Consider the following 24,807-nt stretch of genomic DNA (forward strand, 5'->3'; position numbering starts at 1 on the left):
GCTGTGCTGATGAGCGCGGGGCGGGTCCGACTTATACCCGACCTCGTGGCCGAGGACTCCAAATACGAAAATATGGAGAGCTGTTGACCCCTTTACCTCTACAGAGTGACACACCCACGCATACCATGGGTACGCAGTTAGTGGCGTCGTTAGGGGAAGTCAATTCCTGTCACCGCTGGCCAGTCAATGAAACCGCCGGGTGTAGCCAAGCCACACAAGCCACTCCCGTCCAGGTGAGGACTTTGATTTTGCGGGCCCTGATCAATGATCTCTAAATCAGTTTAAGCTGGGTCTGACTATCAGATTGATAAAAAGGCTTCTGCCTGATTGATAATTCTTTGCGGTAAGATCGTCAGCCCAGAATCCGCCAAGCGTTGGCAGGAAGTCTCTGTTCGCTTGGACACTCAAGAATGGCTAGGTACCCGACAGAGACTGCCGACCTGTATTTGGAATTTCTGCTTCTAGTAAGTATCACTGATGGAGCCCGGTATCCCTCCTGGAAAGTGCGTTTTCGGAGCATATAGCATGACTCCGGGATGAGGGATATCACTACAAGCCGAGCCTTCTAGCCGGGTAAGTGTTGCCCTGGCAGGAGGGCAACTCACTCACTGGTGCAGGGTGGCTTGCATCGAGACCCTAAAGAATGTTATACTAATTTCTTGGCTAATTTAAGAAGATCCATGTGACGGAAAGTGGTACGTAAGTCTAATGCACAGAATAATCTCGAAAGGATACTAGTCTAAAGTCTGTAAATTATCAAATCAAAGAAATTCAAGTTGTTCAGGGCTTGCTCTCTGCCCATTGCTCAAATTTTGTGCTGCCAGCACCCTTTGGCATCTTCACCATCAATGGTGCTTGAATATCCTTGTCAAGCCCGGTAACCTCCGGTTTGAACACGACGGGTTCAGCAAGGGTCTGGAAACCAAGCTTGTTATACAAAGGAACGCCCTCCACGGTGGACTCTAAATAGATCGGGACATTCAATTTCTCTGATGTCTCAAGACCCCATTGCATAAGCTGCGCGCCAACTCCACGACCCTGATAGTCTGGGTGCACCGCAACCGTATGGCAGTCTATAGGCCTCAATGTCAGCTCACCGGTGATCGCAAGAATATACTGTTACCACTTACAAACGTGCTTCTTGGGTCCAATATACTTTTCTCGTTTTTCCCACAGCTGCTCTAGGAATCCTTCTGCACGCTTGCGCTGGTCACCCTCGAGCCATCCAATCCATGGCTTTATACGCTCAGCATCGGTCCGCTCCCGCCAGTAGACCTGCCAGGTGGCCATGCCGGCGACTCGGCCGGTGTCGGTGTCAATGCATTGGAAGGTGTGCTCCATGCTCAAGCCTTGCCAATATCCAAGGGTACCCTCGGCATGTACCTTGCGGAAAGCTTCATCATTGACATCACTGCCAGGGTAGATGAGGTCGAGAATCACTTGGCCTTTGAAAGCCGCGAACCACGCATCGTAGATGGCCCGGATGTCAGGGAGGGTGGCAGGAACAACAACAAAACCCATTTTGGAGTCAAGGGTAAGCTAATGTTCACGATGGAGAGGTAGGTAGCTTGAAGAGTAAAGCTAAAGATGTTACTCCTTTAACAGGATGCATAGTCGATAATCTTGGCGCCAAGCCAGCCCGAGACCGGATCTGATAACTTCGTAATATGCAATGGGCCGTATGGTATGGTATAGTATTGGTATGATGTGACATTTGCTTGACACGGTCCGATACCCGAATTAGAGGCGCCGTTGTCGGGTTGTTTTTCTTTCTTTCTCTGATCTTTGTGAGAACATTCAGCTCAGGACACGCCCCAATACACACAGAAAATGCCTGGAATTGAAGAACAACCCTACAAGGTCCTCGTCATCGGAGGTTCCTATGCCGGTTTGGCCGCGACTCTGAACCTGATCGATCTGTGTCATGGTCGGAAATGCCGCTTCAATCTAGACCCGAATGCAGTCGCGCCTGAGAAGAAGATTCCTGTACAGATCACTATTGTGGATGAGCGTGATGGATATTGTATGTTACTTCTGACCAAACGCGACATACGACTAATTAAGAATACCCCAGACCACTTGATCGGCGTCCCTCTTGCACTCGGTTCCAACATAGATGCCAGTGACTTCTGGAAAAAATACGAAGATATCCCCGCCCTCCAGAACCTGGATATCAAGACAGTCCAAGGACGCGTAGACTCCGTGGACTGTAAATCGCGAGTGGCACGCATTTACCAAAGCACAGCAAACGATGGGCACAAGATTGTTGAGGAGAAATATGATTACATGATTGCCACCACCGGTCTACGGAGAGAATGGCCAAGTGCGCCCAAGTCGTTCACTCGGGAGGCGTATCTCGCTGAAACCGCGGACTCCGTTGAGACCATTGAGAATGCTGTGCAGGGTGTTGTAGTCATTGGTGGTGGTGAGTACTATTCTATACTTTGTTATATCTTTCTGCTAACAGTGCTTTTTTCCTAGGCGCTGTCGGCATCGAAATCGCAGCGGAACTCAAGATGCTCCGTCCACAGAGCAAAGTCACACTCATCCACTCTCGACAGAACCTACTCTCATCCGAGCCCCTCCCCGCGGAATTCAGCGCAAAGACACTTGAGCTCCTCAAAGAGTCAAATGTAGAAATGGTTCTAGGTGCGCGGGTCCAGGAAACAGTCCCAGCCGACGACTCAACCTCGGCAAAGTACACACTCAAGCTCTCCAACGGCGAGGAAATCAATGCCGACTATGTCATCAACGCCGTATCCAAGTTCTCCCCCACATCATCCTATCTGCCCAGCGGTGCCTGTGATTCAGAGGGATACATCCGCATCACACCCAGTCTTGAGTTCTCTGGTGATGTTCCTAACAAGGAGTACCACTATGCCGCAGGTGATATTGCTTGCTGGTCTGGAATCAAGCGTGGTGGAGCGGCGATGCACCAGGGTCATTTTGCTGTGGTGAACATTCATCAGAAAATGATGGCTGAGAGATATAAGACCGAACCTAAGTTTGTGGAGCTGGCTGAGGTTAAGCCTATGATGGCATTGGCTCTTGGAGCTACGGCTGTTGGATACTTCCCTGCTACGGGTATTTCGTCCGGTGATGAGGTGCGAAACATGTTTTTTAATGAGGACCTCGGGTATCAAAGTAAGTTTGAATCTCTTGCTGACGTCTTGGACTTTGGCTAATTGGACTAGTTTGTTGGAAATGGATGCGTCTCGGAGAAGCTACCGATTAAATGATCATGTTTGGATGTACCGAATAGCAAAATTTGAATTGTTTATAGATATAGAATCACTTTCCTTTCCTTCGGTGAATGTTTCTTTTTGATTATATTTGTATGACATACCAAGTTTCGGATTGTTTGGATGAAATGTATGGTCGAGGACCAACTCTATGTAATTAAAATATATAACTCTAGTAACCAACATAGCTATCTATGTACTTTCATGAGAGAACCGAAATCTATCCATCGACTGCCTGGTTCAAGGCATTAACCCTGTAAGACTCACTCCGTTCAACCAGTTGAGCATGAGTACCCTGTTCAACACAGCGCCCATCCTCAATCAAGAAAATGATATCAGCCTTGCGAATCGTATAAAGACGATGGGCGATCGCAATGACAGTCATGTTCTTGGTGGCCTTCTCCAAGCCATCCTGAAGAAGTCGCTCGGACTCTGCATCCAGGGCACTAGTCGACTCATCGAGCAGCAAGAGCTTCGGTTTGCGAATCAATGCACGTGCAATTGCAAGTCGTTGTTTCTGACCTCCGGAAAGACGATCGCCATTGGGGCCGCAGGGCGTGTCATATCCTTCGGGTAGCTCCATGATCGTCTCATGGATGTTCGCCAGTTGACATGCCTCCTCCATCTCGGCTTGTGAGACGGTGTGACCTGGTCTAGCGCCGAGAGCGAGGTTGAAACGGATGGTTCCTTCAAACATGACGCTTTGTTGTGGTACATAGGCGACCGAGTCACGGAAAGAGATGTCTCCGTGGGCGATATCTCGTCCGTCGAGCTCGACGGTGCCCGACTCGGGCGTGTAGAGTCGTTCAACAAGAGAGATGATTGTGGACTTACCAGCACCACTGGGTCCCACCAGCGCGGCAAACTGACCTGGCTTGATGTTCAAGTCCAGTCCATGGAGGACACGAGTGTCAGGCCGAGCGGGATAAGCGAAGCGAACCTGCTTGAATGAGACGCTGGTTCCGCAGCGGCTATCATCGACCTTTTCTCGCATAGTGGCAGTGGCTTCAACATCAGCTGTGGAGTTTCCGAGCAGCTTTTGTGGGCTTGCTATGGGGTTTGATAAGTTCTTCGTGGATCCCAGATCCAGCAGGTTCAGTAACCGGCGGGTCGCCTGGAAGGCGCGCGCAACATCGGGTGCCAGAGCAAATACCTGGCCCCATAGCTGTGAACTGACGAGAAGAGCGAGCTGGACGATGAAGAACTGAGTCTGGGTATAGTGGCCTGCAATGATGTTCATTGCTCCCCACCAGTATGCTAGCCCATACAGGAAGTTGCTCATACCGTATCCAATTGCGAGCCAGAGGTTAACCCAGGCACTCTGACGGGTCATCTCCTTCATTGGGGCTGCTAGTGAGCGACGGTATGTGCCCATAATTTCGTGCTCCAGAGAGAGGGACATGACGGTTTTGATTGAGTTGACAGCTTCGACGGTCATGCCGACAGACCGGGCAAAGGCTTCCAGGTGTTTTTCTTGGAACTCAGCTAGTGAGGTAACTCGCATCCATCCCGCGCCTAGCAGTAAAGGAATGACGGCGAGACAGACCAGGGCGATGCGCCAGGCAATGATGTGGGTCATGATGATGGCAGCGCATAAGTTGACACAAATGGAGAGAATCGTGCAGACGACTGAGCCCGTCAAGCCTCCGAGGGCGTTGCTGTCAGTGGTAATCAAGGATAGTAGAAGCGATGGGTTGCGGTCATTAGACTCGTGCCATGCCAAGTTTTGCTCAAGGATGGAGCGCAGCGAGAGAACTCGTACTTTGTAGATGATATTCTCTGCCATCCATCCAAATAGAGACCAACTGAGGAAGTTGGCAAAGAACTCAATAACAGCCAGGACGAAGAACATGAGACCGTAGAATTCACCAGCATCGCGGATATTTTGTGGCTCTTCGCAGCCACTGAGCTTGCCAACAACATTACCGAAGATCACTGCCGATCCACAGTATGTACCTCCAATAATCACAGCGCCTGTCACAGCAAGAACCAGAACAAACATGTAAGGACGGAACATCGACCCTAAGGACCCAACTGTGGCAGAGAATGATCGAGTAGTGGCAATGGCACCAGCCTTCTCCTTGGGCTTGGAATCTTTATCTGGGGCTGCAGTAGTCTTTCCATCATCTTCAGGAAAGTCATCAACTACAGATATATCTGTTTTCTCAGCCTTCTCGTTGATTTGTTCCACTGGCGAAGCAGATCGAGTTGAAGACCCTTCTCCGGCGCCGTGGACATTGAGGTTTTGCAGACGGACAAGCTCTGCGTAGGCACCGTTGCGAGTCAACAAGTCTGAATGACTACCTTGTTCAACCAGTTTTCCTTGTCTCATTACGATGATGTTATTCGCGTTCTTGATAGTTGACAGACGATGGGCGATGGTGATGACTGTCCGACCGACGGCAACACTTTCGATAGCTCGCTGAATGCGCATTTCGGTCGCAGAGTCCAAGGAGGCAGTAGCCTCATCCAGAATGAGAATTCGGGGATCCTTGACCAAGGCACGCGCCAAAGAAATCCGCTGTTTTTGTCCACCACTGATCAGATTTCCACTGGAGCCAACCATTGTGCCATAGCCTTCCTGGAGCTTTTCGATGAAGCCATTGGCGTCGGCCAGCAAAGCAGCATTTTCAACGAGGTCCACGATCTCTCGTGCCTGATCTCCATGTTCCAGTGCGGCGGGCACAATCCCTTGACCATCTCTCACGGCTGCTGCAATCTCAGCCAACGCCGTGCTGGTGAGGAGTTGTATGAGATGACCATGGTTTGGAGAGTTGATCAATCCCAGTGCGATGTTTTCAAAAATCGAACGATCAAGCAGACAGGGTTCCTGCTGGACCAGACTGATGTTGCTTCTCAATGCACGAACATTCAAGGATTTCACATCGTGCCCATCCAACAAGACAGCTCCTTCAATCGTATCATAGAATCGAGTGACCAGACCCGCCACAGTGGATTTTCCACTTCCAGACAATCCAACAATAGCAGTTTGTTGACCAGCAGGGCAGGAGAAGGATAGATCTTGGAGTACTGGCTTGTCGGCACGAGAAGGGAAAGTGAAGGAAACATTGCGCAATTCAATATCGCCCTTGACTTGTGACAAGACTTCACCAGAATTTTCATCGGTTCCATCAATGGCGGACGAGTGATCGATATCGGCACGAAGTTTGGTGAATGCGACCGACGCGGCATCGAAGCTCTGAATGAAGGGTGCAACTTGACTGAGGATCAAGGATGCTAGAAAATAACACAATTAGCAAATGAATTTTGGTTGTACAATCGCTTTCATTTTACTTACCATCCACCAGAATGAAAATCACAGTATATGTGGCTCCAACCGTCATGCTGCCACCATTTTCGACTGAATCGGCAATCTGCCTCGAACCCTGCCAGAATGCCAATGCATTGGCGGAGAAGGCAATGAAATAAAGCAATCCCGCTTGACTAGCAGTCGCGATAGACTTGCGAATTCCCGCAACTCGTCCCGGATCTAAGAACTCGATAAATTTCTCCTCCAGTCGCACATTGGCCGAGAAAGCATGAACCACCATAGTATTCGAGAACGCCTCCAACGCGACCGAAGATGCCTTGGTCATGCTGTCCAGAGCACGACCAAAATACTTCTGCACGAAATAACCTCCCAGCAGGGACATGACCAGGTATGCGGGGGTCAACGAGACCAGCATACCGGCTAACTTGGCATCCTTAATAAAGGCAACGATGTAGGCAGTCACGAAAAAGGCCAGCGAGTTCATCATGATGCCGACTTTCTCAGATGTACCCTGCTGGACAGTGGTTATATCACCCGAGATTCTCGACGACGCCTCGCCAGCTGGAAGATTATCAAAGAAAGCCGCATCCTGTTTGAGCAAAGCCTTGAAATATTTCTCGCGCAGGCGCTGGGCGAGTCGTTCGCCTGTGATATTCCAAGTGAAGACATAAATATAGACCAAAACCAGGTAGGCGATTCCAATATAGACAATCATTAAGACCTTGGAATTGATCCCAGCCTGGTAGGATGCGCCATTCGTGCTGTTCGCGTTGCAGGTTGTCGAGTTCATTTCATCCACCAGTTGACCGAAGACGATGGACATGATTGGGAACGGGACTCCCGAGGCAATTGCTGAGACGATTGCCAGTACCAGCAGGGCGATGTCTGCCCTGCTGGGCTCGCCATAGACAAATAGTCTGAAGAAGGTGGCCCTGTCCCTCCACTGGTGCGGATTGGATTAGCTTGTGGTGGTCAATGATGGGAATGGTGGAAGTACTCACGCTGCGCTTTGGCGCTGCATGTAGTTCACCCATTTTGGATGATTTCTCTATAGGTAGGGATGAAGAAGAAACATCATTACATTCAATCTTTGAGAAAGTTAGACAAAAATGCACGCCCCGCTTGAATACCAAGAGAACGGGGTATTGTAAACAGGGTAGTATTGATATAAATTTGGTAAATTTGGTAAGTTTGATCCGTATTGTAACTTTAGACACTTATCAGATCGACATCCACGCTAGTAACATGGAATGTTTGCCGAGACCTCAGGGTCTCCACAAAGTATCGGACTTGGGGGATCGTCTCCCCAAGAACAGTAAAGGGAAGCCGAACCCGACCGCAAATCCTGTCGATTGCTCCATCTGGCAGTTTCCGCCAGTTTCGGGGTTTGTTTCCCGAGGGAATACTATGTGTGAAATAGATTTATAATCTCTCCAATAGAGGCCCGCTAACCGATTCCTTCCAAGCTTCTTGGCGTTTTGGATATGGCACACTATTGTACAACGGAACAACTTCGGCTGCGACGGAATATCGGGATGACCCGGCCATGGCGTACATCCCGAATCAGATTAGATGGCGCTGACGCCCAGAATTGACTTCACTTGGCTTTCGCTTGGCGAAAGTGAAAGAAAAAAAAAGATCAAAAATCAAAAATCAAAAAGTCAATGGGTGCTTGAAGTTAAGCGGAGTTTGTATAGCTCTTTCACCCCCCTTAGGGATACCGGTTCATGATTCAAGCATAGTACAATTTTACGTTTGTGGATTCTATATACCTCATAGCTTCAATGAGCGGAACGGGTTACGGTCCAGCATGTCGGACCCATCAAACCGCACGGGTGCTACGTGGAAGAATTTTTCCCGACTTCCAAGGATGAGCGCAGACCGTTTATGAGGTAGGTCCACAAGCCTGTCCAGGTTCATTCCAGTTGCGTGATCGTATGTCAGGGGCGCTAGGTTGGAGTACTTCGGCTCGCCGGTCACGAAGTCTGTACGAGGCTCGTCTAGGAAGATGTAATGCATCAAGCTGGACCACCACGCCATTGTACGGTGTGAGCCTCGGAACTTCTCGTTGCCGACGAGTGAGTGACGGCCACGGTCCCAATCACCCGCGTCGTAGTATGCGCCTAAGTGGTCCTCCTAGAGTACAATTAGCAGCAGTTCTTGCAAGACGGAAGTGATTGAAGTAAAACCTTTGTCCAGTAGAGCTCGTGGTAGGAGAAGAAGGTATCGTTGAACTTGGCAAGGACAGCAATCTGGTGCGGATCCTCTTGGATGGTCTGTAGATATTGGCGATGCTGGTCCAACGTGCCAGTTTCATTCCAACCGTGCGCTACCCGCGGGTCATTTTGCCAAGTGTTGAAGAGCTGGAGGTGCTCATCGTTTGTGTAGTCAAGTGCAAAGACTGAGAAGAACTCGTTCAAGTGTGGGATATAGCGACTGTAGATTCGGGATCCAGGAGCGGGCTTCGGTGATCGTACAGGGTGGTGGGCATGAACGCGGCGTTCAGGGAAGCCGGTAGTAACAGTATGTTGGCGAGGCCGGATCGGGTATTCATTCAAAGGTTTGCGCATAAAGCTGTAAACCCCCGGGTCAGCCACCCACGCGGGACGGGTGCCAAAAGGTGAGCCGGCTCCTTGCCAGAAGCTGCTGCGGTAGAAGACCAGCTGGCCGATATGGTTGGAGGAGACGGGGATGGGTTTTCCTGGCGGTGCAGATGGCTCGGGGTGTGCGATAGCAAGGCCAACACTCTGCAACTCGCGCGCAAGCAGCTCCTTGCCCTCGCCGGATAGAAGAGCTCGGAATATCTCGAACTCGCTGCGCAGTGTCTCGATTGCATAGACCACATTCCATATCTGACCCACTGTGGGTGTCTCCGAGCCTGACCATGTGATATGTGTTACCGGGCTTCGTTGGGCACGAGCCCAGGGAGAGTTGTTCCCATCATCAGGTGTGGTAGAAGGATCAGGCTGGGCCAGATCTGTGAACATCAATGAGACATGGTGAAGTGGCTTCGGGGGTGGTACACCATCGTCGGCGCGGGGAGATCTGCGCAGCTGAAACTTGCGTAGAGAGTGTTCGGTAGACACAACGTCCAGCTCGTAGGTGGTCTTCCAGGGCTCTGGCAGACGCACCAAGGGTAAAGCGTTCATGGTCATTATAAAAGATGATATCAACGCTGGCGAACTGTGAAGAGGAACACAGGGACTAAATAACAAGTCGATCACCGCGCCAGCTTTGGGGGCAGCTTCGTCCGACGGTGTTCGGGTCGGAGATTTCCATGTGTATAAGGCATCGATAGCCCTCATCTAGTGTGCTCTAGTGTGTAGCATCCATCAAACTCCGAAAACCGAGTCCTTGGCTATTGTCGCAGGCAACAGGTACCGTGCATTAATTCCGATACTTGGCGCTGGCTAGTCCAAACAAGTAGCGCAGAGCATAGCGCCTCATACGACGTTGTAATCAACTGGTGATAGTTTTGAGAAAGGATCATCTGATCCATCTCTGAAGGGTCCGATGTCGCAAGAAACGTGCTCAAGTTGAGACCCAGCAAGTCAAAAGCGCCCAAAAAGGCGACGTTCTGGCACGTATGCCTGTTGTAAAGCTGTACAGTATAGTCGAGGTACGGACCAATCCGCACAAAGATGCCTGTCATGGCTTTGATCATCGAAGATCTCCACTGGACCCTGCTGATTGATTACTGCGGAGCTTGCGAGGCAGTGCACCTCGGCGGTTCTTAGCAGGGTCTGTATAGGTATGTTACCATATGTTTCGTATTCTGTATTGTGACCATACAAGTCTCCACCTTTGGTATATTTGGAATATACGCCCACCTTAGCTTCATCTCTTGAAAGGCTCGGCGCAAACCGGTTAGATTTTGTCCGTTGTGGCTCTATGAGCATAGCGCGGCTTGCTGAATTTGTTCCTGAAGATCTGCGATACTTAACCCGATTGTTTCTGCAATGCGGGCAGTGTTCTTGGCAAGACTTTTTCTTCAGATACTAAACTACCATGGGCGAGTACAAGGAGCCTAGTGCTGCCTCTTGGGTTAGCGATGTTTTTCAAAAGCCAGATGATTTGGCTTGGTCCGAATGCGTGGCAGTTCTTCCTGAGGCTGATCAAGAGCAAGTCCTCGTTCTAGCGTGGGTGCTTCTGCTCCATCGCGGGACTGTGCAGAGTGAAGATGGGGCTTTTTCTTGGGAGAGAAATGGAAAGGTCCAAGAGGCCCCCATCAAAGATGTGATTGAGTCGGAGAACGCCTCGTTGGGATCGACTTTGCAAGCCATGCGACGGTTGGGTGAATTCTCCGAAATTGGAGACATAATCTCGTTTAAGAATACTGGTACCACGACCGAAGTGAGTGTATTGGCGACCCTTCAATTCTTTCACTTTCTAATCAAGTTAGTGGACATTTGAATTGGAAGCAAAACTGTCACAGGGCAACGTATATATCCGTGGAACTTCGAAAACCTCAACAGCTACACAACCCGTTAGCGCAGTTCTGCCTCATATCCTCGCCGACATCCTTCCTTTGATCACTGCAAACCACGAGCTGTCTATTTCTGATGCTATCCAAATTCGAAGCCAGGAGATCTCGCTAATATGGAAGTGGAATGGGCCGATGCCTCCCACCATCGATCGCTGTATCCAGAATATGATCAGCGAAAAGGCACAAACCCAGCTCGACCGTCCCTCAGTCGTATCATGGGATGGAGAGATGACTTATGCACAGCTAGAGGAGCGATCAACATGGCTAGCAAAGCATTTGGTCCACTTAGGCCTGCAAGTTGGCCGAGCTGTGCCCCTATGCTTCGAGAAGTCAATGTGGACAATTGTTGGTGTGTTGGCAGTTATGAAGGCAGGTGGCGCATTGGTTCTCATGGATCCCAGTCAGCCTGAGGGACGGCTGAACGCCATTGCCAGCGAGGTTGATGCCGAGTTCATCCTGACATCAAAGTTGCAGACAGGCCTCGGCTCTCGCATTGTCCCCAGCGGAAAGCAGATTATTGTTGGACCGGGGCTATTCCAACATGAGACCGAGTTACCATCTGTCAACCTGCCAGTGGTCCCAGCATCATCGACGCTGTACATTCAATTCACGTCCGGCAGCACCGGCAAACCGAAAGGTGTGGTGATCTCCCACTCCAACTACACCAGTGGCGCTGTGCCCCGTGCTGCAGCTGTGGGATATGGAGAGCACTCACGCGTGTTGGACTTCCCGTCGTACGCATTTGACGTCAGTGTCGACTGTATGCTGTGCACTCTAGCCAATGGCGGATGTATCTGTGTCCCATCAGAGGATCAGAGAGTCAATGACCTCAGTGGTGCCATTCGCAGTATGAGCGTAAACATGGCCCACATGACGCCGTCAGTTGCGCGTGTGCTAGCTCCGGATATCATGCCGTCACTAGAAGTTCTTGGTCTTGGTGGTGAGGCGATCACTGCTAGTGATGCCGGGGACTGGGGCCAGAAGACGCACATTGTCATCGCCTACGGCCCATCAGAATGCACGGTTGGCTGTACAATCAACAACAATATTCCTCCCGGTCGGTCATACACCAGTATTGGACAAGGTGTTGGAGGAATGACATGGGTGGTGGACCCATCCAACCAGGACCGGCTGGTCCCCATCGGCGCTGTTGGAGAGCTGCTTGTAGAAGGCCCTGTGGTCGGCGACGGGTACCTCAACAACCCAGAGAAGACAGCAGATGTCTTCATCGAAGATCCCGCCTGGTTAATTGAAGGCGGCGGAGATTACCCAGGCCGTAAGGGTCGTCTCTACAAGACTGGCGATCTCGTCCGGTATGACCCTGATGCCTCGGGCAGTCTTGTTTTCATCGGTCGCGCAGACTCACAGGTGAAGCTTCGTGGTCAACGCGTGGAACTTGGTGAAGTTGAATACCACGTCCGCAATTACCTTCCCACTGGCGCAAGCGTCGCCGCCGAAGTGATCTTTCCAGGTGGGAAGAAATCCGATGCCACACTGGTGGTGTTCGTAGCAGAAGAAAAGAGTGAGAAGACGGGCGTACCTGGCGAGATCACGTCGTTCTCAAGTGCATTCCAGAAACTTCTCGCTGATATCGATGAGACTCTGGCAACAAACCTCCCTCGATACATGATCCCAGCTGCATACATTCCGCTCGACCAGATGCCACTCTTGGTGTCGCTCAAGACAGACCGGAAACAGCTCCGTGCTCTGGCAAGCCAATTGACGAGGCGGCACATTGCCGAGCTGAAGGTTTCCACCGCAGCCAAGGTGGCACCGCGAACAGAGATGGAGCGTAGACTTCAAGCTCTTTGGATTAAGCTATTTGGGGACGACGCAGAGATCGGCGTTCACGACCATTTCTTCAGTCTTGGAGGCGACTCCCTCAAAGCCATGAGGTTAGTAGCTGCTGCACGAGAGCAACTCCTCGCCGTTCAAGTCACCGATATATTCCAACATCCAACCATCGAGAAGCTGGCCCTAACCGTGGTGGAAATTAAGAGCACAGAATCACCAGACGTTCCTCCCTACTCCCTCCTTCCAGATGGCTGGAAGCCAGAGGAAGCCCAGAAGGAGGTTGCATCTCTTTGCAACTTGGATCCTGCTATGGTAGAGGATGTCTATCCTTGCACACCTCTTCAGGAAGCACTAATGGCCCTTTCGGCCAAGTATGCAGATGCATATGTCGCACAGCGAGTGATAGAGCTCCCTGATGCCAGCGTTGCCGAGCAGTTGCGATCTGCCTTCGAGAGTGTATCGGCAGACTCTGCAATTTTGCGCACAAGGATTGTGCAGGTTCCCCGCCGAGGGTTGGTGCAAGCACTGGTGCGAACAACTTCTCCCTGGATTGAGAGCTCCAATTTGTCCAAATACCTGAGCCAGGACACATTGAGAGGAATGGGTCTGGGTAGCGAGCTCGCCCGCTTTGCCATTGTCAAGGATGAGACAACGAACAAGAGTAGCATTGTCCTGAGTATTCACCACGCGTTGTATGATGGCTGGTCAATGCCATTGATCGTGGATCGCGTCAACCGCGCCTATCGCGGTGAGAGTATTGGCAGCCCAACGCCTTTCAAGAACTTCATCAAGTGGCTCAGTAATACCGATGGAGCATCTTCCAAGACATATTGGACCGAGCAGCTGCAAGGTGCTACTTCAGTCCAGTTCCCTGTTATCCCATGGACTGGATACCAAGCTCGCGCCGACTCTCTCCTGGAGCACTATGTCAAGCTGCCCCGGGATTTGTCCAGCTCGACTACCAGCATTGCTACCGCCATTCGAGGTGCATGGGGTCTTCTCGCGTCGCAGTACACATCTTCAGATGACATAGTTTTTGGAGAGACGATGACCGGCCGCACAGCACCTGTAGTGGCCGTAGAGGAGATTGAGGGCCCGATGATCACGACTGTCCCTGTTCGCATCTCCATTGATCGCAAGAGTCGGGTCTCGGACTATCTCCAGAGCATTCATGATCAAGCACTGCACCGCATTCCTCATGAGCATATGGGTCTGCAGCACATTCGACGTCTGAATGCCGACGCTCGAGAGGCCTGCGAGTTGCGCACCGGCATTGTTATCCACCCGATCGTTGAGGAGATTGCTGTCGACTTGAAGAAAAACCCTGCTACCGCATTCGTTCCAACAAGCGAGGCAGAGGCCGCCCGTGAAGCCTTGAAGTTCAACTCTTATTCCAGCATGCTGGTCTTCACGGTCGAACCTAAAGGATTCCTCATCATGGCCAGCTTCGATTCCAAGACCATCGACGTCCCCCAGATGGATCAGGTGCTGAAGCAATTTGATAAGCTGGTTCAGAAGCTCCTCGATGACCCAGGTCAGCGCATTGAGAACATCTATGATTCCACCGTGCAGATAGATATGAAGGAACAACAGCGTCTAGCCACACTCGGCCCAGCAAGTCTCCCTGCAGAGGAGGCTTACGCTGATGCAACGGCCACTTGGATCGTGGATCCCAACGACTATGAGAGCCTAGCTCCTGCTGGCGGCGTTGGGGAGCTACTCATTGAGCGAGAGGTTGAGCTGGATTTCGGTGATCTGATTACCGCTCCGACTTGGCTTGGCCATTCCCGGAAGGTGTACTCCACCAACCAACTGGCGAAGTACACCACTGAAGGTTCGGTCATTATCGTTCGCGCAAAGGATGCGCAGGTTGGGCAAGTCAGACCCCGTATCAAGAGATATGACAGTGGTACAGCCGTAATGACTGTCCCGCAGCAAAAGCTCCAGCGTCTCTGGGGACAAATTCTGGATGTCCCATCCGAGGACATTCTTTTGGATGATGACTTCTTTGACCTGGGAGGCGACTCCATCCGTGCCATGAAGCTGGTCTCAGAGGCACGGGCTGAAGGTCTGCAACTGACCGTGACTGCCATCTTCGATAATCGAGCTCTCTCTGACATGGCTGAACATGCCGTGGAAGCACAGCCGGCGGAGACAGTGGCTCGTGAATACGTACCATTCAGTACACTTGACGTGACTGATGTGGATTCATTTGTCGCTAACATTGGTCCGAAGCTCGCGGAGCCCGAGTGGCAGGTCATCGATGCGTATCCAAATCGTCTACTCCAGGAAATTGCCGTCCAGGGCACCGTCCAACTTCCTCGCTATTCTGTGCGGTATGAATTATTTTACATGGACACTATGGTGGACCGCAACCAGCTGTTCAAAAGCTGTCAGGAGCTTGTTTCTCGTAATGAAATCCTTCGCACTATGTTCGTGGAGCATGATGGGGCGTCCCTGGGCGTAGTTGTGGATGACATCAAATGCCCAATCGTCGAATATGAGATTGATACTGACATCGAGGCCTTCAGCCAGAAGGTCTGCGAAGTGGACGTTCAATCGCGCATACCCCTTGGATCCCTCTTCGTGAAATTCATTTTCGTGCAACACGTCGACGGACCCAGCAGCTTGCTCATGCGCATTTCGCATGCCCAATACGATGAGATCTGTCTGCCAATCTTGTTGCAGCAGCTCTCGGCCCTATACGAGGGAAGACCAGTGCCCAAGAGCCTACCGTTCTCCTCATACGTCGACCACGTTCTTCGCGCCAATCTGCCGATCAGCATTCCGTACTGGCAGAACCTCCTGCAAGGATCATACATGACACGCATCCAGCCAGACATCCCAATTGTGTCAGGGGCCCACTTCGCAATCTCCAAGGATGTCAGTATTGCCGCGCGACCGAGGGACATCACAGTTGCAACTCTGCCTACGGCGGCTTGGGCACTGTGTCTCGCCCGCCGCCTTTCCCTCCACGACGTTACATTTGGTGAAGTAGTGAGTGGCCGGAACATCGACCTTCCCAATGCCGACGCAGTTGTTGGGCCATCATGGCAATATGTACCTGTGCGCGTAAAGTTCGCAGATGGATGGACAGCAATTGATCTCCTGCAATTTGTGCAGCGGCAACATCTTGAAAGTGCACAGTACGAGGGCATGAGTCTCAAAGAGATCGTCCAGCAATGCACTGATTGGCCGGAGACAGTTGACTGGTTTGATTCTGTTGTGCACCAAGATGTTGAGCACGTTGAGGACCTGTCTTTCATGGCGGCCAGTAGTCGCATGCAGACTATCTACCCGCATTTCGAGCCCTTGCGGGAGATCAAGGTGCAGGCATTCCCCAAGGGGGACACTCTTTGCATTGAGATTGTCACTGTGGAGTCCTGGTCTGACTTTGCAATTGCATTGCTGGATGATGTTGTTGACACTGTTGGGCAATTGGTGAATCAGGTCCATGCAAAGGTTCTATGAGATTTGTACCTCTTTATTGTTATTTAGTTTGGTTTCGTCTTCGCATACATTCACGTCCGCCAACCATATCCCTGCTACTCGTCTTCATAACCAATCTCCTCTAACGACCACAATAAATGGTTTTCATCGGCATTTACGACCCGCTCCTCTTTGACACCGACGAAGCCAGCATCTCGGACAGCAGTTCTGAGAAGGCCCCTATCTTCCGGGTTCAGCTCGCGTTCATAGCCTTTTGCTGGGTAGTAAGAAGAATGGTCGGGTGTCCTGATAAATTCAATCCTCTCAACAAATTGCCCGAGACGGGGTCCTTTAAGATATTCATGAGAAACCCAAATGCGTGCTCTCTGGTGATACGAATATGTTGATATTTCTTGCGCTCAGACATATCACGAAATAAGCGGATTCCATGTTCTGACCTAAAATTGTACGAAGAAAGATTGGGGAGTAGAAAGGGTATGAGGCTTCTTTTATATCGCTGGTAGGCTAGAATGAGGCCTGGTCGGGGACGCAGACGCATTGGCAAAACAGCACCGCATGCCATCCGTGATAAATTCACCCTCGTTTTGTGAACCATGCGAAGCACTGTTACATTCTCGGGCATGAAATCTCAGAGTAGGCGTGGATATTTATAGGTCACGTGCCTCAAGGCTGCCCCTGACGCTAGTGCTGCACTCCTGAGACATAATAATGAATGAAACAGCTCTTTTTCATTCAGGCCAGCAGGTTCCAGCTCTTGTTTCCCCTGTTTGTTTGTTTTTTGGTGTGTGTCTTATCTCGGAAACTGAATATTTTAATTGGTTGGGGAAGAGCCTCGGGAGATAGGAATCGATGAACGACGATCACATACTGAAACGGGGATGGAAAAATGATAAGCCGACAATAGGCTTCTCCGATATTACCCTCAGGGCGATGATTCACTGACAGGAAGCATTCTACTCGCTTTTGGCTGAATTTTAGTCAAGCATTGGTTTATCTGGCGGAGACCGAGTCAATTGGTTGTGAGAAGCCCTTCAGGATCCAGTGTGAATATCATTTCGGAGTCCCCCGCCACGCCAGCCATGAAAAATATCACTGCAATCACACTGGCCGCTCTTGCGGTCACGGCGTCATGTTCAGCTCCGGAGCCCACTGGTGCTAGCTATGCATCTGGCTTCGACATGAAGAGGAGCTGGGCCAACCTAAGCCCCTATAAGGACGCCGAAAGCTTCGGTGTTCCCAAGGGTGTGCCACAAAGCTGTGAATTATCTCAGGTTCATGTCTTGCACCGTCATGCCGAACGGTACCCGACTGATTATCCTCTTGACGGCGAGGGTATGCAAGATTTTGCGACCAAGTTGGCCAACTATACAAAAACCCACCCCGGGAAGAAAGTGGGCTCGGGTCCTCTGAAGTTCCTGAACAACTGGAAATATGTCCTTGGCTCTGATGCTTTGATGGAGACTGGTGCAGCCACTGAGGCGACATCGGGAGCCAACTTCTGGACCAAATATGGTAGACTGCTGTATCGCGCTGACCGCGACACCATGGCGGCATGGAATTCTTCTCTCAATGTCTATCCTAACGGCACCGCTCGCCCGAAGCCTGTCTTCCGCACTACATCTCAGGGCCGCATTCTGGAGAGTGCTCGGTGGTGGCTCAGTAAGTTCATCTATTCTTTCGCTCCGACAAAATACTGACTTGGTGCAATAGGTGGATTCTTTGGTAACAGCGGCGCCAACAGCTCCTACAGTGAATATGACCTTGTTATCATTCCGGAGGAGTCTGGGTTCAACAACACTCTTGCATCATATGAAGCATGCACAGGTGATATGACGGAGGGGTGAGTAGATATTTTTCCCTTCAATTGATATTCAGTATTAATTGAACCCTACAGTGATGACTCTGCGACAACATTCATCTCTCGGTACACCAAGGATGCTCGCTCTCGTCTCTCGGCCTTTTTCCCTAGCGACTTTAACTTGACCGCATCCGATGTGCTCGCCATGCAGAATCTGTGCGCATACGAGTACACCAGTCTCGCCGGCTCATCCTTCTGCTCCTTATTCACTGAGCAGGAGTGGAAGGACTTTGAGTACAATGTTGATGTGCAGTACTATGGAGATTATGCCTGGGGATCCCCGACCGGTCGTGCCCAGGGCATCGGCTACGTTCTCGAACTCGCGGCTAGGCTTCAGCAGAAGCTGATCACCTCCAGTGACACCAGTATCAACTACACCTATGATGACAACACTGCCCAATTCCCCTTCGGCCAGCCCTTCTACATGGATATGTCTCATGACGATATCATCCTCTCGGTGATCAACGCCCTCGGCGTCAACTACTTCAAGTATGGTCCCCACGGCCTGCCAGGCGACCTGAACCATGCCCCGAAGCGCAACTTCTCTCTTAGTGAGATGACACCCTTTGGTGCTCGCTTCATGTCCGAGATTTGGACTTGCCCTCGCAACCATTCTTTCAAGGAATTGGACCCGGTGCTCTACGAGAACCCTGTTGTGGATTCCACTGCTGATACCACGGATTACATTCGCTTCGTCCTCAACAGTGCCCCTCTGCCTCTTGAAGGTGTTGTTGGCTGCGAAGGGGCCAGGAATGGGTTCTGCCCCGTTGATCGGTTCTTGCATGGTATTCCCACTCTGGAACATACTGCCAACTATCAGAAAGCGTGCTTCGGTAAATATCCTACCGGAAGTCAAGTTGGAGATGGTGCGCCCTCTTCTTAACCTGTTCTTAACCTGAAAGAATATTCCACGATATCATTTTCGCTTTCGTTTTGTATATATAACTAGACGGCAAACGATCAGTCAACACGAACATATGGAATACACACCTATGATAAAATCCCTTCTTATTTTTTTATGCGTTCATAATTGTGGTTATTTTTGACCATGTGGTTGACGTGTAGTTGTAGGCCAAGCCCCGTCTTTCTTGGAGCCCTGCGCCCAGGGGACGCGTCGGCGGGGCTTCAGGGTCCGCTGACTAAGGGCATCCCCGGGCCCACTGGTGGGGACTTGGCGCCCCGATATGTTTGGAAATTGACGACGGACAATCTTCTTAAATTATGATAATTTATTGCCTAGCCAGCCAGAGAGCTCAATTTATAACGAAATGCAATAAATGGCATAAATGCAATTAGGAAGTATGCTACCTACAACCGAAGCGAACAAAAGTTCCAAGCTAGACGATATATATTTCGTCTTGCAAGGATATTTCCTATCACAACCAATTCCTTCGCTAATTCTTGTTATCCTGCGAGCCATATGTATCCGCATACCGTCCTGCAATCCACACTTCAACCGAAACAGGCGGATACTTCGCGCCATTCGTTCCCTCACAGCTAGGCAGGCATTTAACGACATAATCCGGATTTCCAGAGAAGAAGAAAGGAACAGAGTAGCGCTCCTTCCCAGTCTTATTGATGACGCGGTGCAAATTCGACATGTAATTGTCATTAGTCCAACGCATCATCAAATTGCCCAGATTGACGACGAAGGCACCCTTCCGAGGCTCCATGTCAACCCATTTGTCGTAGTCTCTGTTCCAGACCTGGAGACCACCGATCATGTCTTGTAGGAGAATGGTTATGCCACCAAAGTCAGTGTGCGCACCAATCCCTATTTCGTCAACGGTTAGAGCATATACAACTCTTGTTTTAGGGGTATAGCTGGGGCATTATCTTACCTCGCTCATCAGGAGATGCAGTAGGTGGCTGGGGAGGATAATGTAGTAGACGTAATGTAGCAATAGGGGTATCAATAAAGTCGTTGAAAAAGTTCTCATCCAAGTACAGCGTGGCAGCGAGAATCCGTAAGATATCATGGGCCAGACGTTCCATGCTTGCAAAATAGGCCTTCACTGTTATCTTGAACTCTTCTGGGCTTGGCACTTCTTCGGGATACTTGTTAGGTCCAAAATTGAGCTTTCCTGCAACAACGTAAGGGTGGTCGAGAGGTAGATCGGTGCCAAAGTAATAGCCCTCCTTCAAGTCACCGTCGGTCTTTTTCTCGAAATTCTGTGCGCGAAGACGCTCATATCCGAGGTGACGGCCGCCAATGTCTATTGAGTTGCCGCATCAGCATTGTATCCTTCAAAGGCCTCCAGGCACCGTCAAACTTCGAGGAGTCATTCCACCTTTGTTATATTTCTCCTTTGTTTCCGGAGGCAGGTCGAAAAATTCCTCAGATTGCCTCAATATATCTTCTTGCAGAGAGTCCGGAACGTTATGATTGACAATCTGAAGGAAGCCGAAGGCTGTGCAGGCCGAGCGAACTTGCTCCACGAGGTTCTGCTTCGCGGTGTCATCTTTTCCGTAAAATGCTGGAGAGAGACAGGTCAGCAAAGACACGCCTGTATCAAGATGGGAACGTTTCGTACCCGAAATATCGATGATCGGAGGAGCTTCTTCCATGGGCATATTTAGTATTCTCCGTGTCCCCGAAGTTCGAGATTAGTTATTTCGAGTTGAGAGGTATGTGATCTTTGGGACTTCTTTTTCAGCTTTATCTGATTCAAAACTACAAGTCGCTGTTTGTGAAGACAGACACGCGGGGTGTTACTTGAAGTTCACGGCTCCGGCCGAAATGCTTATCATTCTCATTCCCCGCAGATACACGCGTGTTTATATTAGGCCTATTATCATTGAAGTTTACTAAATAATAATGAGCACTTCGGCCAAGTTGTGCTTATCGATGGTTCATATGTCAGATTTACACTGCTACAAGAAAAATGACTGCAATAGAAAAATACTTTTCTTAGCATATATAACTATCCAAGAAGCATCGCTTGAACGAGTCGGAAAAGACAGGAAATGATAAAGATCACATGTATACACCAAATGACCCATTTCTAAGTAGGCTAGATAAACAACAGAGTATCTGCGCCCAAAGAAAAGGATATTTCAGTGACAAAATACAGCGGACAAGCCTCCTGGCTAGCATTCAGCGGCCGCAGAACTGAAACCGGACAAGGACAAAGATAAATACACAAAAAAGGAGACATAAAGAGAAAAGAGAGCCATATAGTATAGACCAGTCTTACTCAGAAATTCTCCCTATCAGATGAAGGCGGGATAGTTCCATTAGAAAGTGGTGCGGCGGCCACCAGCAGCGGTAGCGGTAGAAGAGCCAAACTGGCCAGGGGGAGAGCCACCACCCATGCCGGAGCCGGAACTCTCGTTCTCAACACCACCCTGCTCGGTGTAGTAAGCAGCAGGGGTAACGGTGGTGTCCTCGGTGGGGTCCATGCCCATAGAGATCCAGGCGAAGATACCATCAGACACGGAGTCACCGAGGTAAACGTACTCCATGAAGGGGTCGATAGTGTCAGCCTCCTCGGAGAGGATGGAGTCGTTGGCGTTGGTGGTCAGGTCCTGGGTGTTGGTGGAGTAAGGGGCGGTCTTCTCGACTTCGGTAATCAGGTCCTGGTCGAAGAAGATCTGGCCGACGTGCGAGGAGGACGAGGTGTACAAGCCGGAGATGGTACCGTTGGCATTAACGGTGGTCTCGTTGACGGGGTGGGTGAGCACTGATTGTGTATTAGTTATTTAGGGCTTAAGTTGGGGCTTGTTATTTTGTGGTTATTTGTCATACCGTGGATGTGGGTGGCACGGCTGGTGTAGTGGCCGGGGAAGATAGACTCCATGTAGACAACGCCGTTCTTGTCACTGGGCTGGATACCGCGGAGCCAGGTCGTGTCGAGGTTGGCCTCATCGGAGGAGTCACCGTTGCCGCTGGCAACGATACCGGAGTAGACACCGGTGGCGTTGCAGTGCCAGAGGTCGGTGTAGATATCGGGGATGGGCTCGCAGGTGTTGGTGTTGATCAATTGGATGTCCATGTAGAGAGGGACACCCTCCTGGTCCTCGACGATGTTCTCACGGATGAGCTCGCCGGTGACGTAGTAAGGGCCCTGGGTGACATCGGGGCCGAGGATGCAAGTAGCCTCGGATCCGAACAGGACGCTGGGGTCAGTGGAAGCGCTGACACCAACCAGGGTGGAGTTGTGGTCGGTGTTCAGGACGCTGTTGAGGGAGCGGGCCTTGTGGAAGTGGGCATCTGCGTTATTCAGTTAGTCTCTTGGTGCTTCTTTTGCAAGTGAATGGATTGAAACTCACTGTGTTGCAGACCACGCTTCTGGCGGATGGCTTTCACACGGTTGGCACGGCGAAGAACATTGGCGTTCTCATGGCCACGGGCCTTGAGCTTGGAGGCACACTGCGCGAGGCTGCGCTGGTGAATGGGGGCGTTCTTCAGGAAGGCAGCACGCTCAGCAGCCTCAGCACGAACATCGTGACCGGGATGAGCAGAGACAGCACCAGCCAGACCGAGAAGGCCGATGGCGAGGGCGGAAGCAAGTTGAACCATTTTATAGATATACCTTCAAGGTATTGGAAGAAGAGAAAGGTGTATTGAGGTGAATTGGTGCTGATGAAGAAGAGAGGACCTTACACTGCTGATTCCTGACCTTTTATATCTATGCCATGGCCATTTCCCGGAGGTGATGCGTATACTCCTTCCAAGAGACAGCTGACGAAAGGCGTGGGCTCCTTCATCAAAACTCTACGAATTAGAAACAGAATGTTTCTCAGCGACACAAGGTACGCAATAGCCTGCCGGACCCGCTGCGGACCTCTCAGCCTACCAGGAATAGCCCAGATAGGCTTAGATACAAGGTCATTGATTGAAAAGCCTCTGATTGGAAGTCAGTAGTGGTCGGAAGAGGAGCTACCGTCCCAGAGGAATCTTGGCAGTATTGATCCAGGCGGATCCGCAAGTGAAAGAAGCACTAGGACGTTGCCAAGTTAGGCTAAGCAAGTAGTTTGTTGCAGATTCTCCATGAGCCTGGGGCTAGCGTGCTAAGGGCTTCGGCTTTTAGCATGAGTTCGGCTGGTGGAGGATGATCCGAGGGATCTGCAGTGATGACGAGGCGACGTCCATTCCGAGGCTGATTCACCAGGCACAAGTGCTGCATATGTTGCGCCTTCTTACTAACTCGTTGCACTGCATTAGTGGGATATAAAGTGGTGGTGTAAGTTGGGTCCGTTCCAGTATAGTCACGGATGGTAGACACGGCAGGTAGATTGCAAGCGTATTCGTCCATTGCCATATTCAATGCATCTCAGCCACACGGTCACCAGGCTGGTTGGGGAAATCTTGCTAAAGGTTCTAACGTAGTCAGCGTACGTACCCTTTCTTGGCGGCCCCGTAGGCCCTGCGGGAAGACCCCGACCAGACCCTAAAGAAAGGACTAAGTTATCTGTACGTTTCAAACTAGGTCAACTGCGAAACGAAGCCGGTTCGAGCCACAGTGCCACACCCTGTAAGGCGGAGCACAGGGGCGCAATCCCCATAAGTTGAAGCCTTGAACAGCACAAAATTATACCGAGGCATTACATAAGCACCGGGTCTTGGCATTGCTTCGTATCGGGAGGAGAGGAAGGTCTGAGGGTGTTTCTGCGAAGATTCTGGAAAAGGCGCATGACACATCATCTTCCTGAGACAGACTAGACAATGGGCAGTGTTTTGACTTGCGCGTCTTCCTCCGCCACACTATCAGTCACTAGACCCCCCTCTGGCCAAGACAACAGTGCCTGGAGCATAATTGAAATGATCGACAAGAGCAATAACCCAATCTGGGATCATATCATACAGGGCTCCGACGCCATGCCGAACCTAAATCGATTATTCAGCGGCCTCAATATCACAAAATGCCGTTGACGTTAAGGGGTAACGCAGACGAATTTCTCATGTGCATGCATGTTGAAACATGAGACATAATATCACTGAAAAGATATCCAACCCAAAAAACCTCTACAAGTGAGCCGGTGAGCTGTTGCGGTACTGATCCTGAATTACCCCGAGTATTGATTGAGAGTAATTCGAAGTGTATGTTGTCACGAGTTTGGCATCATGGACAGCGATACATCTCAGAGCCCGAGACTGAACCGGACTACTCTGACATTCAACCATTCAAACAATAAAAGTTGTTTCATTCATATGGACTGCTCCCTGTTGTGTTCACAGAACCGTGGCTAGAATAAGGGGAGATACGATCAGCTCGACTACAACCTGCACATGACATTTTTGGAGGTGAAGTCCAATAAGCCACAAAAACTGAGGCACACGAAACGGCTCCATGATGGTGGCAAACCCGGCAAGACCAGGAGTTACCCTTCTTCCACCAAGCAACTCCGCAATCAACAATCCACGTTTCTTTGTTGTCGATGGAATAACTGTTTCCAAGGTAGGAGGCAAGAGACTTGCTTCGGTCAATGTCAGAATGATGGTTCCTGGCAATATGCCTACCACGTGGAATACAATTATGATCATCACTATCAAAACATCGGTTCCAGCTCGCATACCTATGCTCGTTGGAGTCTGTTCATGAAGGGAGATAAGTATGTATTTGACCATACTCTCCACTCGCTTTATCAGTGCTTTTGACATGCCGAGAGCAAAAGCCGGACCTGCAAGGTTTCTAAATCTGTTTGGATCTTCGGTTGTCATCAAGTAAGAGTGGAAGTTGAGTTGATATTGCGGTGCCCGTCT

General features: G+C 50.5%; 9 protein-coding genes across 9 annotated transcripts; 3 read left to right on the forward strand and 6 right to left on the reverse strand.

Moving 5' to 3' along the window:
• Nucleotides 1-780: 780 nt before the first annotated feature.
• Nucleotides 781-1,521, reverse strand: PENARI_c003G06629 (GNAT family N-acetyltransferase; the record flags this gene model as incomplete). The annotated part of the gene is made up of 2 exons (XM_022628464.1): nt 781-1,073; nt 1,131-1,521. The coding sequence occupies 2 exons, from the start codon at nt 1,519-1,521 to the stop codon at nt 781-783; spliced, it is 684 nt and encodes a 227-aa protein (XP_022491949.1).
• Nucleotides 1,522-1,830: 309 nt separating this feature from the next.
• Nucleotides 1,831-3,235, forward strand: PENARI_c003G01832 (uncharacterized protein; the record flags this gene model as incomplete). Its single annotated transcript, XM_022628129.1, has 4 exons — nt 1,831-2,023; nt 2,075-2,425; nt 2,482-3,144; nt 3,195-3,235. The coding sequence occupies 4 exons, from the start codon at nt 1,831-1,833 to the stop codon at nt 3,233-3,235; spliced, it is 1,248 nt and encodes a 415-aa protein (XP_022491320.1).
• A 227-nt stretch (nt 3,236-3,462) lies between these two features.
• PENARI_c003G11907 (ABC transporter ATP-binding protein) lies at nt 3,463-7,547 on the reverse strand (the record flags this gene model as incomplete). The annotated part of the gene is made up of 3 exons (XM_022628826.1): nt 3,463-6,479; nt 6,541-7,456; nt 7,515-7,547. 3 exons carry the CDS (start codon nt 7,545-7,547, stop codon nt 3,463-3,465), a joined length of 3,966 nt encoding a protein of 1,321 aa, XP_022492023.1.
• A 739-nt stretch (nt 7,548-8,286) lies between these two features.
• On the reverse strand, nt 8,287-9,668 carry PENARI_c003G08404 (GNAT family N-acetyltransferase; the record flags this gene model as incomplete). Its single annotated transcript, XM_022628587.1, has 2 exons — nt 8,287-8,649; nt 8,703-9,668. 2 exons carry the CDS (start codon nt 9,666-9,668, stop codon nt 8,287-8,289), a joined length of 1,329 nt encoding a protein of 442 aa, XP_022492117.1.
• Nucleotides 9,669-10,521: 853 nt separating this feature from the next.
• PENARI_c003G00612 (uncharacterized protein) lies at nt 10,522-16,264 on the forward strand (the record flags this gene model as incomplete). Its single annotated transcript, XM_022628038.1, has 2 exons — nt 10,522-10,866; nt 10,916-16,264. 2 exons carry the CDS (start codon nt 10,522-10,524, stop codon nt 16,262-16,264), a joined length of 5,694 nt encoding a protein of 1,897 aa, XP_022491743.1.
• Nucleotides 16,265-17,322: 1,058 nt separating this feature from the next.
• Nucleotides 17,323-18,984, forward strand: PENARI_c003G07794 (histidine phosphatase family protein; the record flags this gene model as incomplete). The annotated part of the gene is made up of 3 exons (XM_022628544.1): nt 17,323-17,902; nt 17,954-18,083; nt 18,138-18,984. 3 exons carry the CDS (start codon nt 17,323-17,325, stop codon nt 18,982-18,984), a joined length of 1,557 nt encoding a protein of 518 aa, XP_022491671.1.
• A 511-nt stretch (nt 18,985-19,495) lies between these two features.
• PENARI_c003G01368 (isopenicillin N synthase family dioxygenase) lies at nt 19,496-20,675 on the reverse strand (the record flags this gene model as incomplete). The annotated part of the gene is made up of 4 exons (XM_022628094.1): nt 19,496-19,875; nt 19,943-20,317; nt 20,375-20,578; nt 20,636-20,675. 4 exons carry the CDS (start codon nt 20,673-20,675, stop codon nt 19,496-19,498), a joined length of 999 nt encoding a protein of 332 aa, XP_022491525.1.
• Nucleotides 20,676-21,338: 663 nt separating this feature from the next.
• On the reverse strand, nt 21,339-22,623 carry PENARI_c003G04693 (intradiol ring-cleavage dioxygenase; the record flags this gene model as incomplete). The annotated part of the gene is made up of 3 exons (XM_022628322.1): nt 21,339-21,784; nt 21,850-22,314; nt 22,374-22,623. The coding sequence occupies 3 exons, from the start codon at nt 22,621-22,623 to the stop codon at nt 21,339-21,341; spliced, it is 1,161 nt and encodes a 386-aa protein (XP_022491628.1).
• A 442-nt stretch (nt 22,624-23,065) lies between these two features.
• PENARI_c003G09895 (uncharacterized protein) lies at nt 23,066-23,365 on the reverse strand (the record flags this gene model as incomplete). Its single annotated transcript, XM_022628691.1, has 1 exon — nt 23,066-23,365. The coding sequence occupies one exon, from the start codon at nt 23,363-23,365 to the stop codon at nt 23,066-23,068; it is 300 nt and encodes a 99-aa protein (XP_022492064.1).
• Nucleotides 23,366-24,807: the final 1,442 nt, after the last annotated feature.

This window comes from Penicillium arizonense (assembly GCF_001773325.1).
Source record: "Penicillium arizonense strain CBS 141311 chromosome Unknown PENARI_contig003, whole genome shotgun sequence".
NCBI classification, from domain to species: domain Eukaryota; kingdom Fungi; phylum Ascomycota; class Eurotiomycetes; order Eurotiales; family Aspergillaceae; genus Penicillium; species Penicillium arizonense.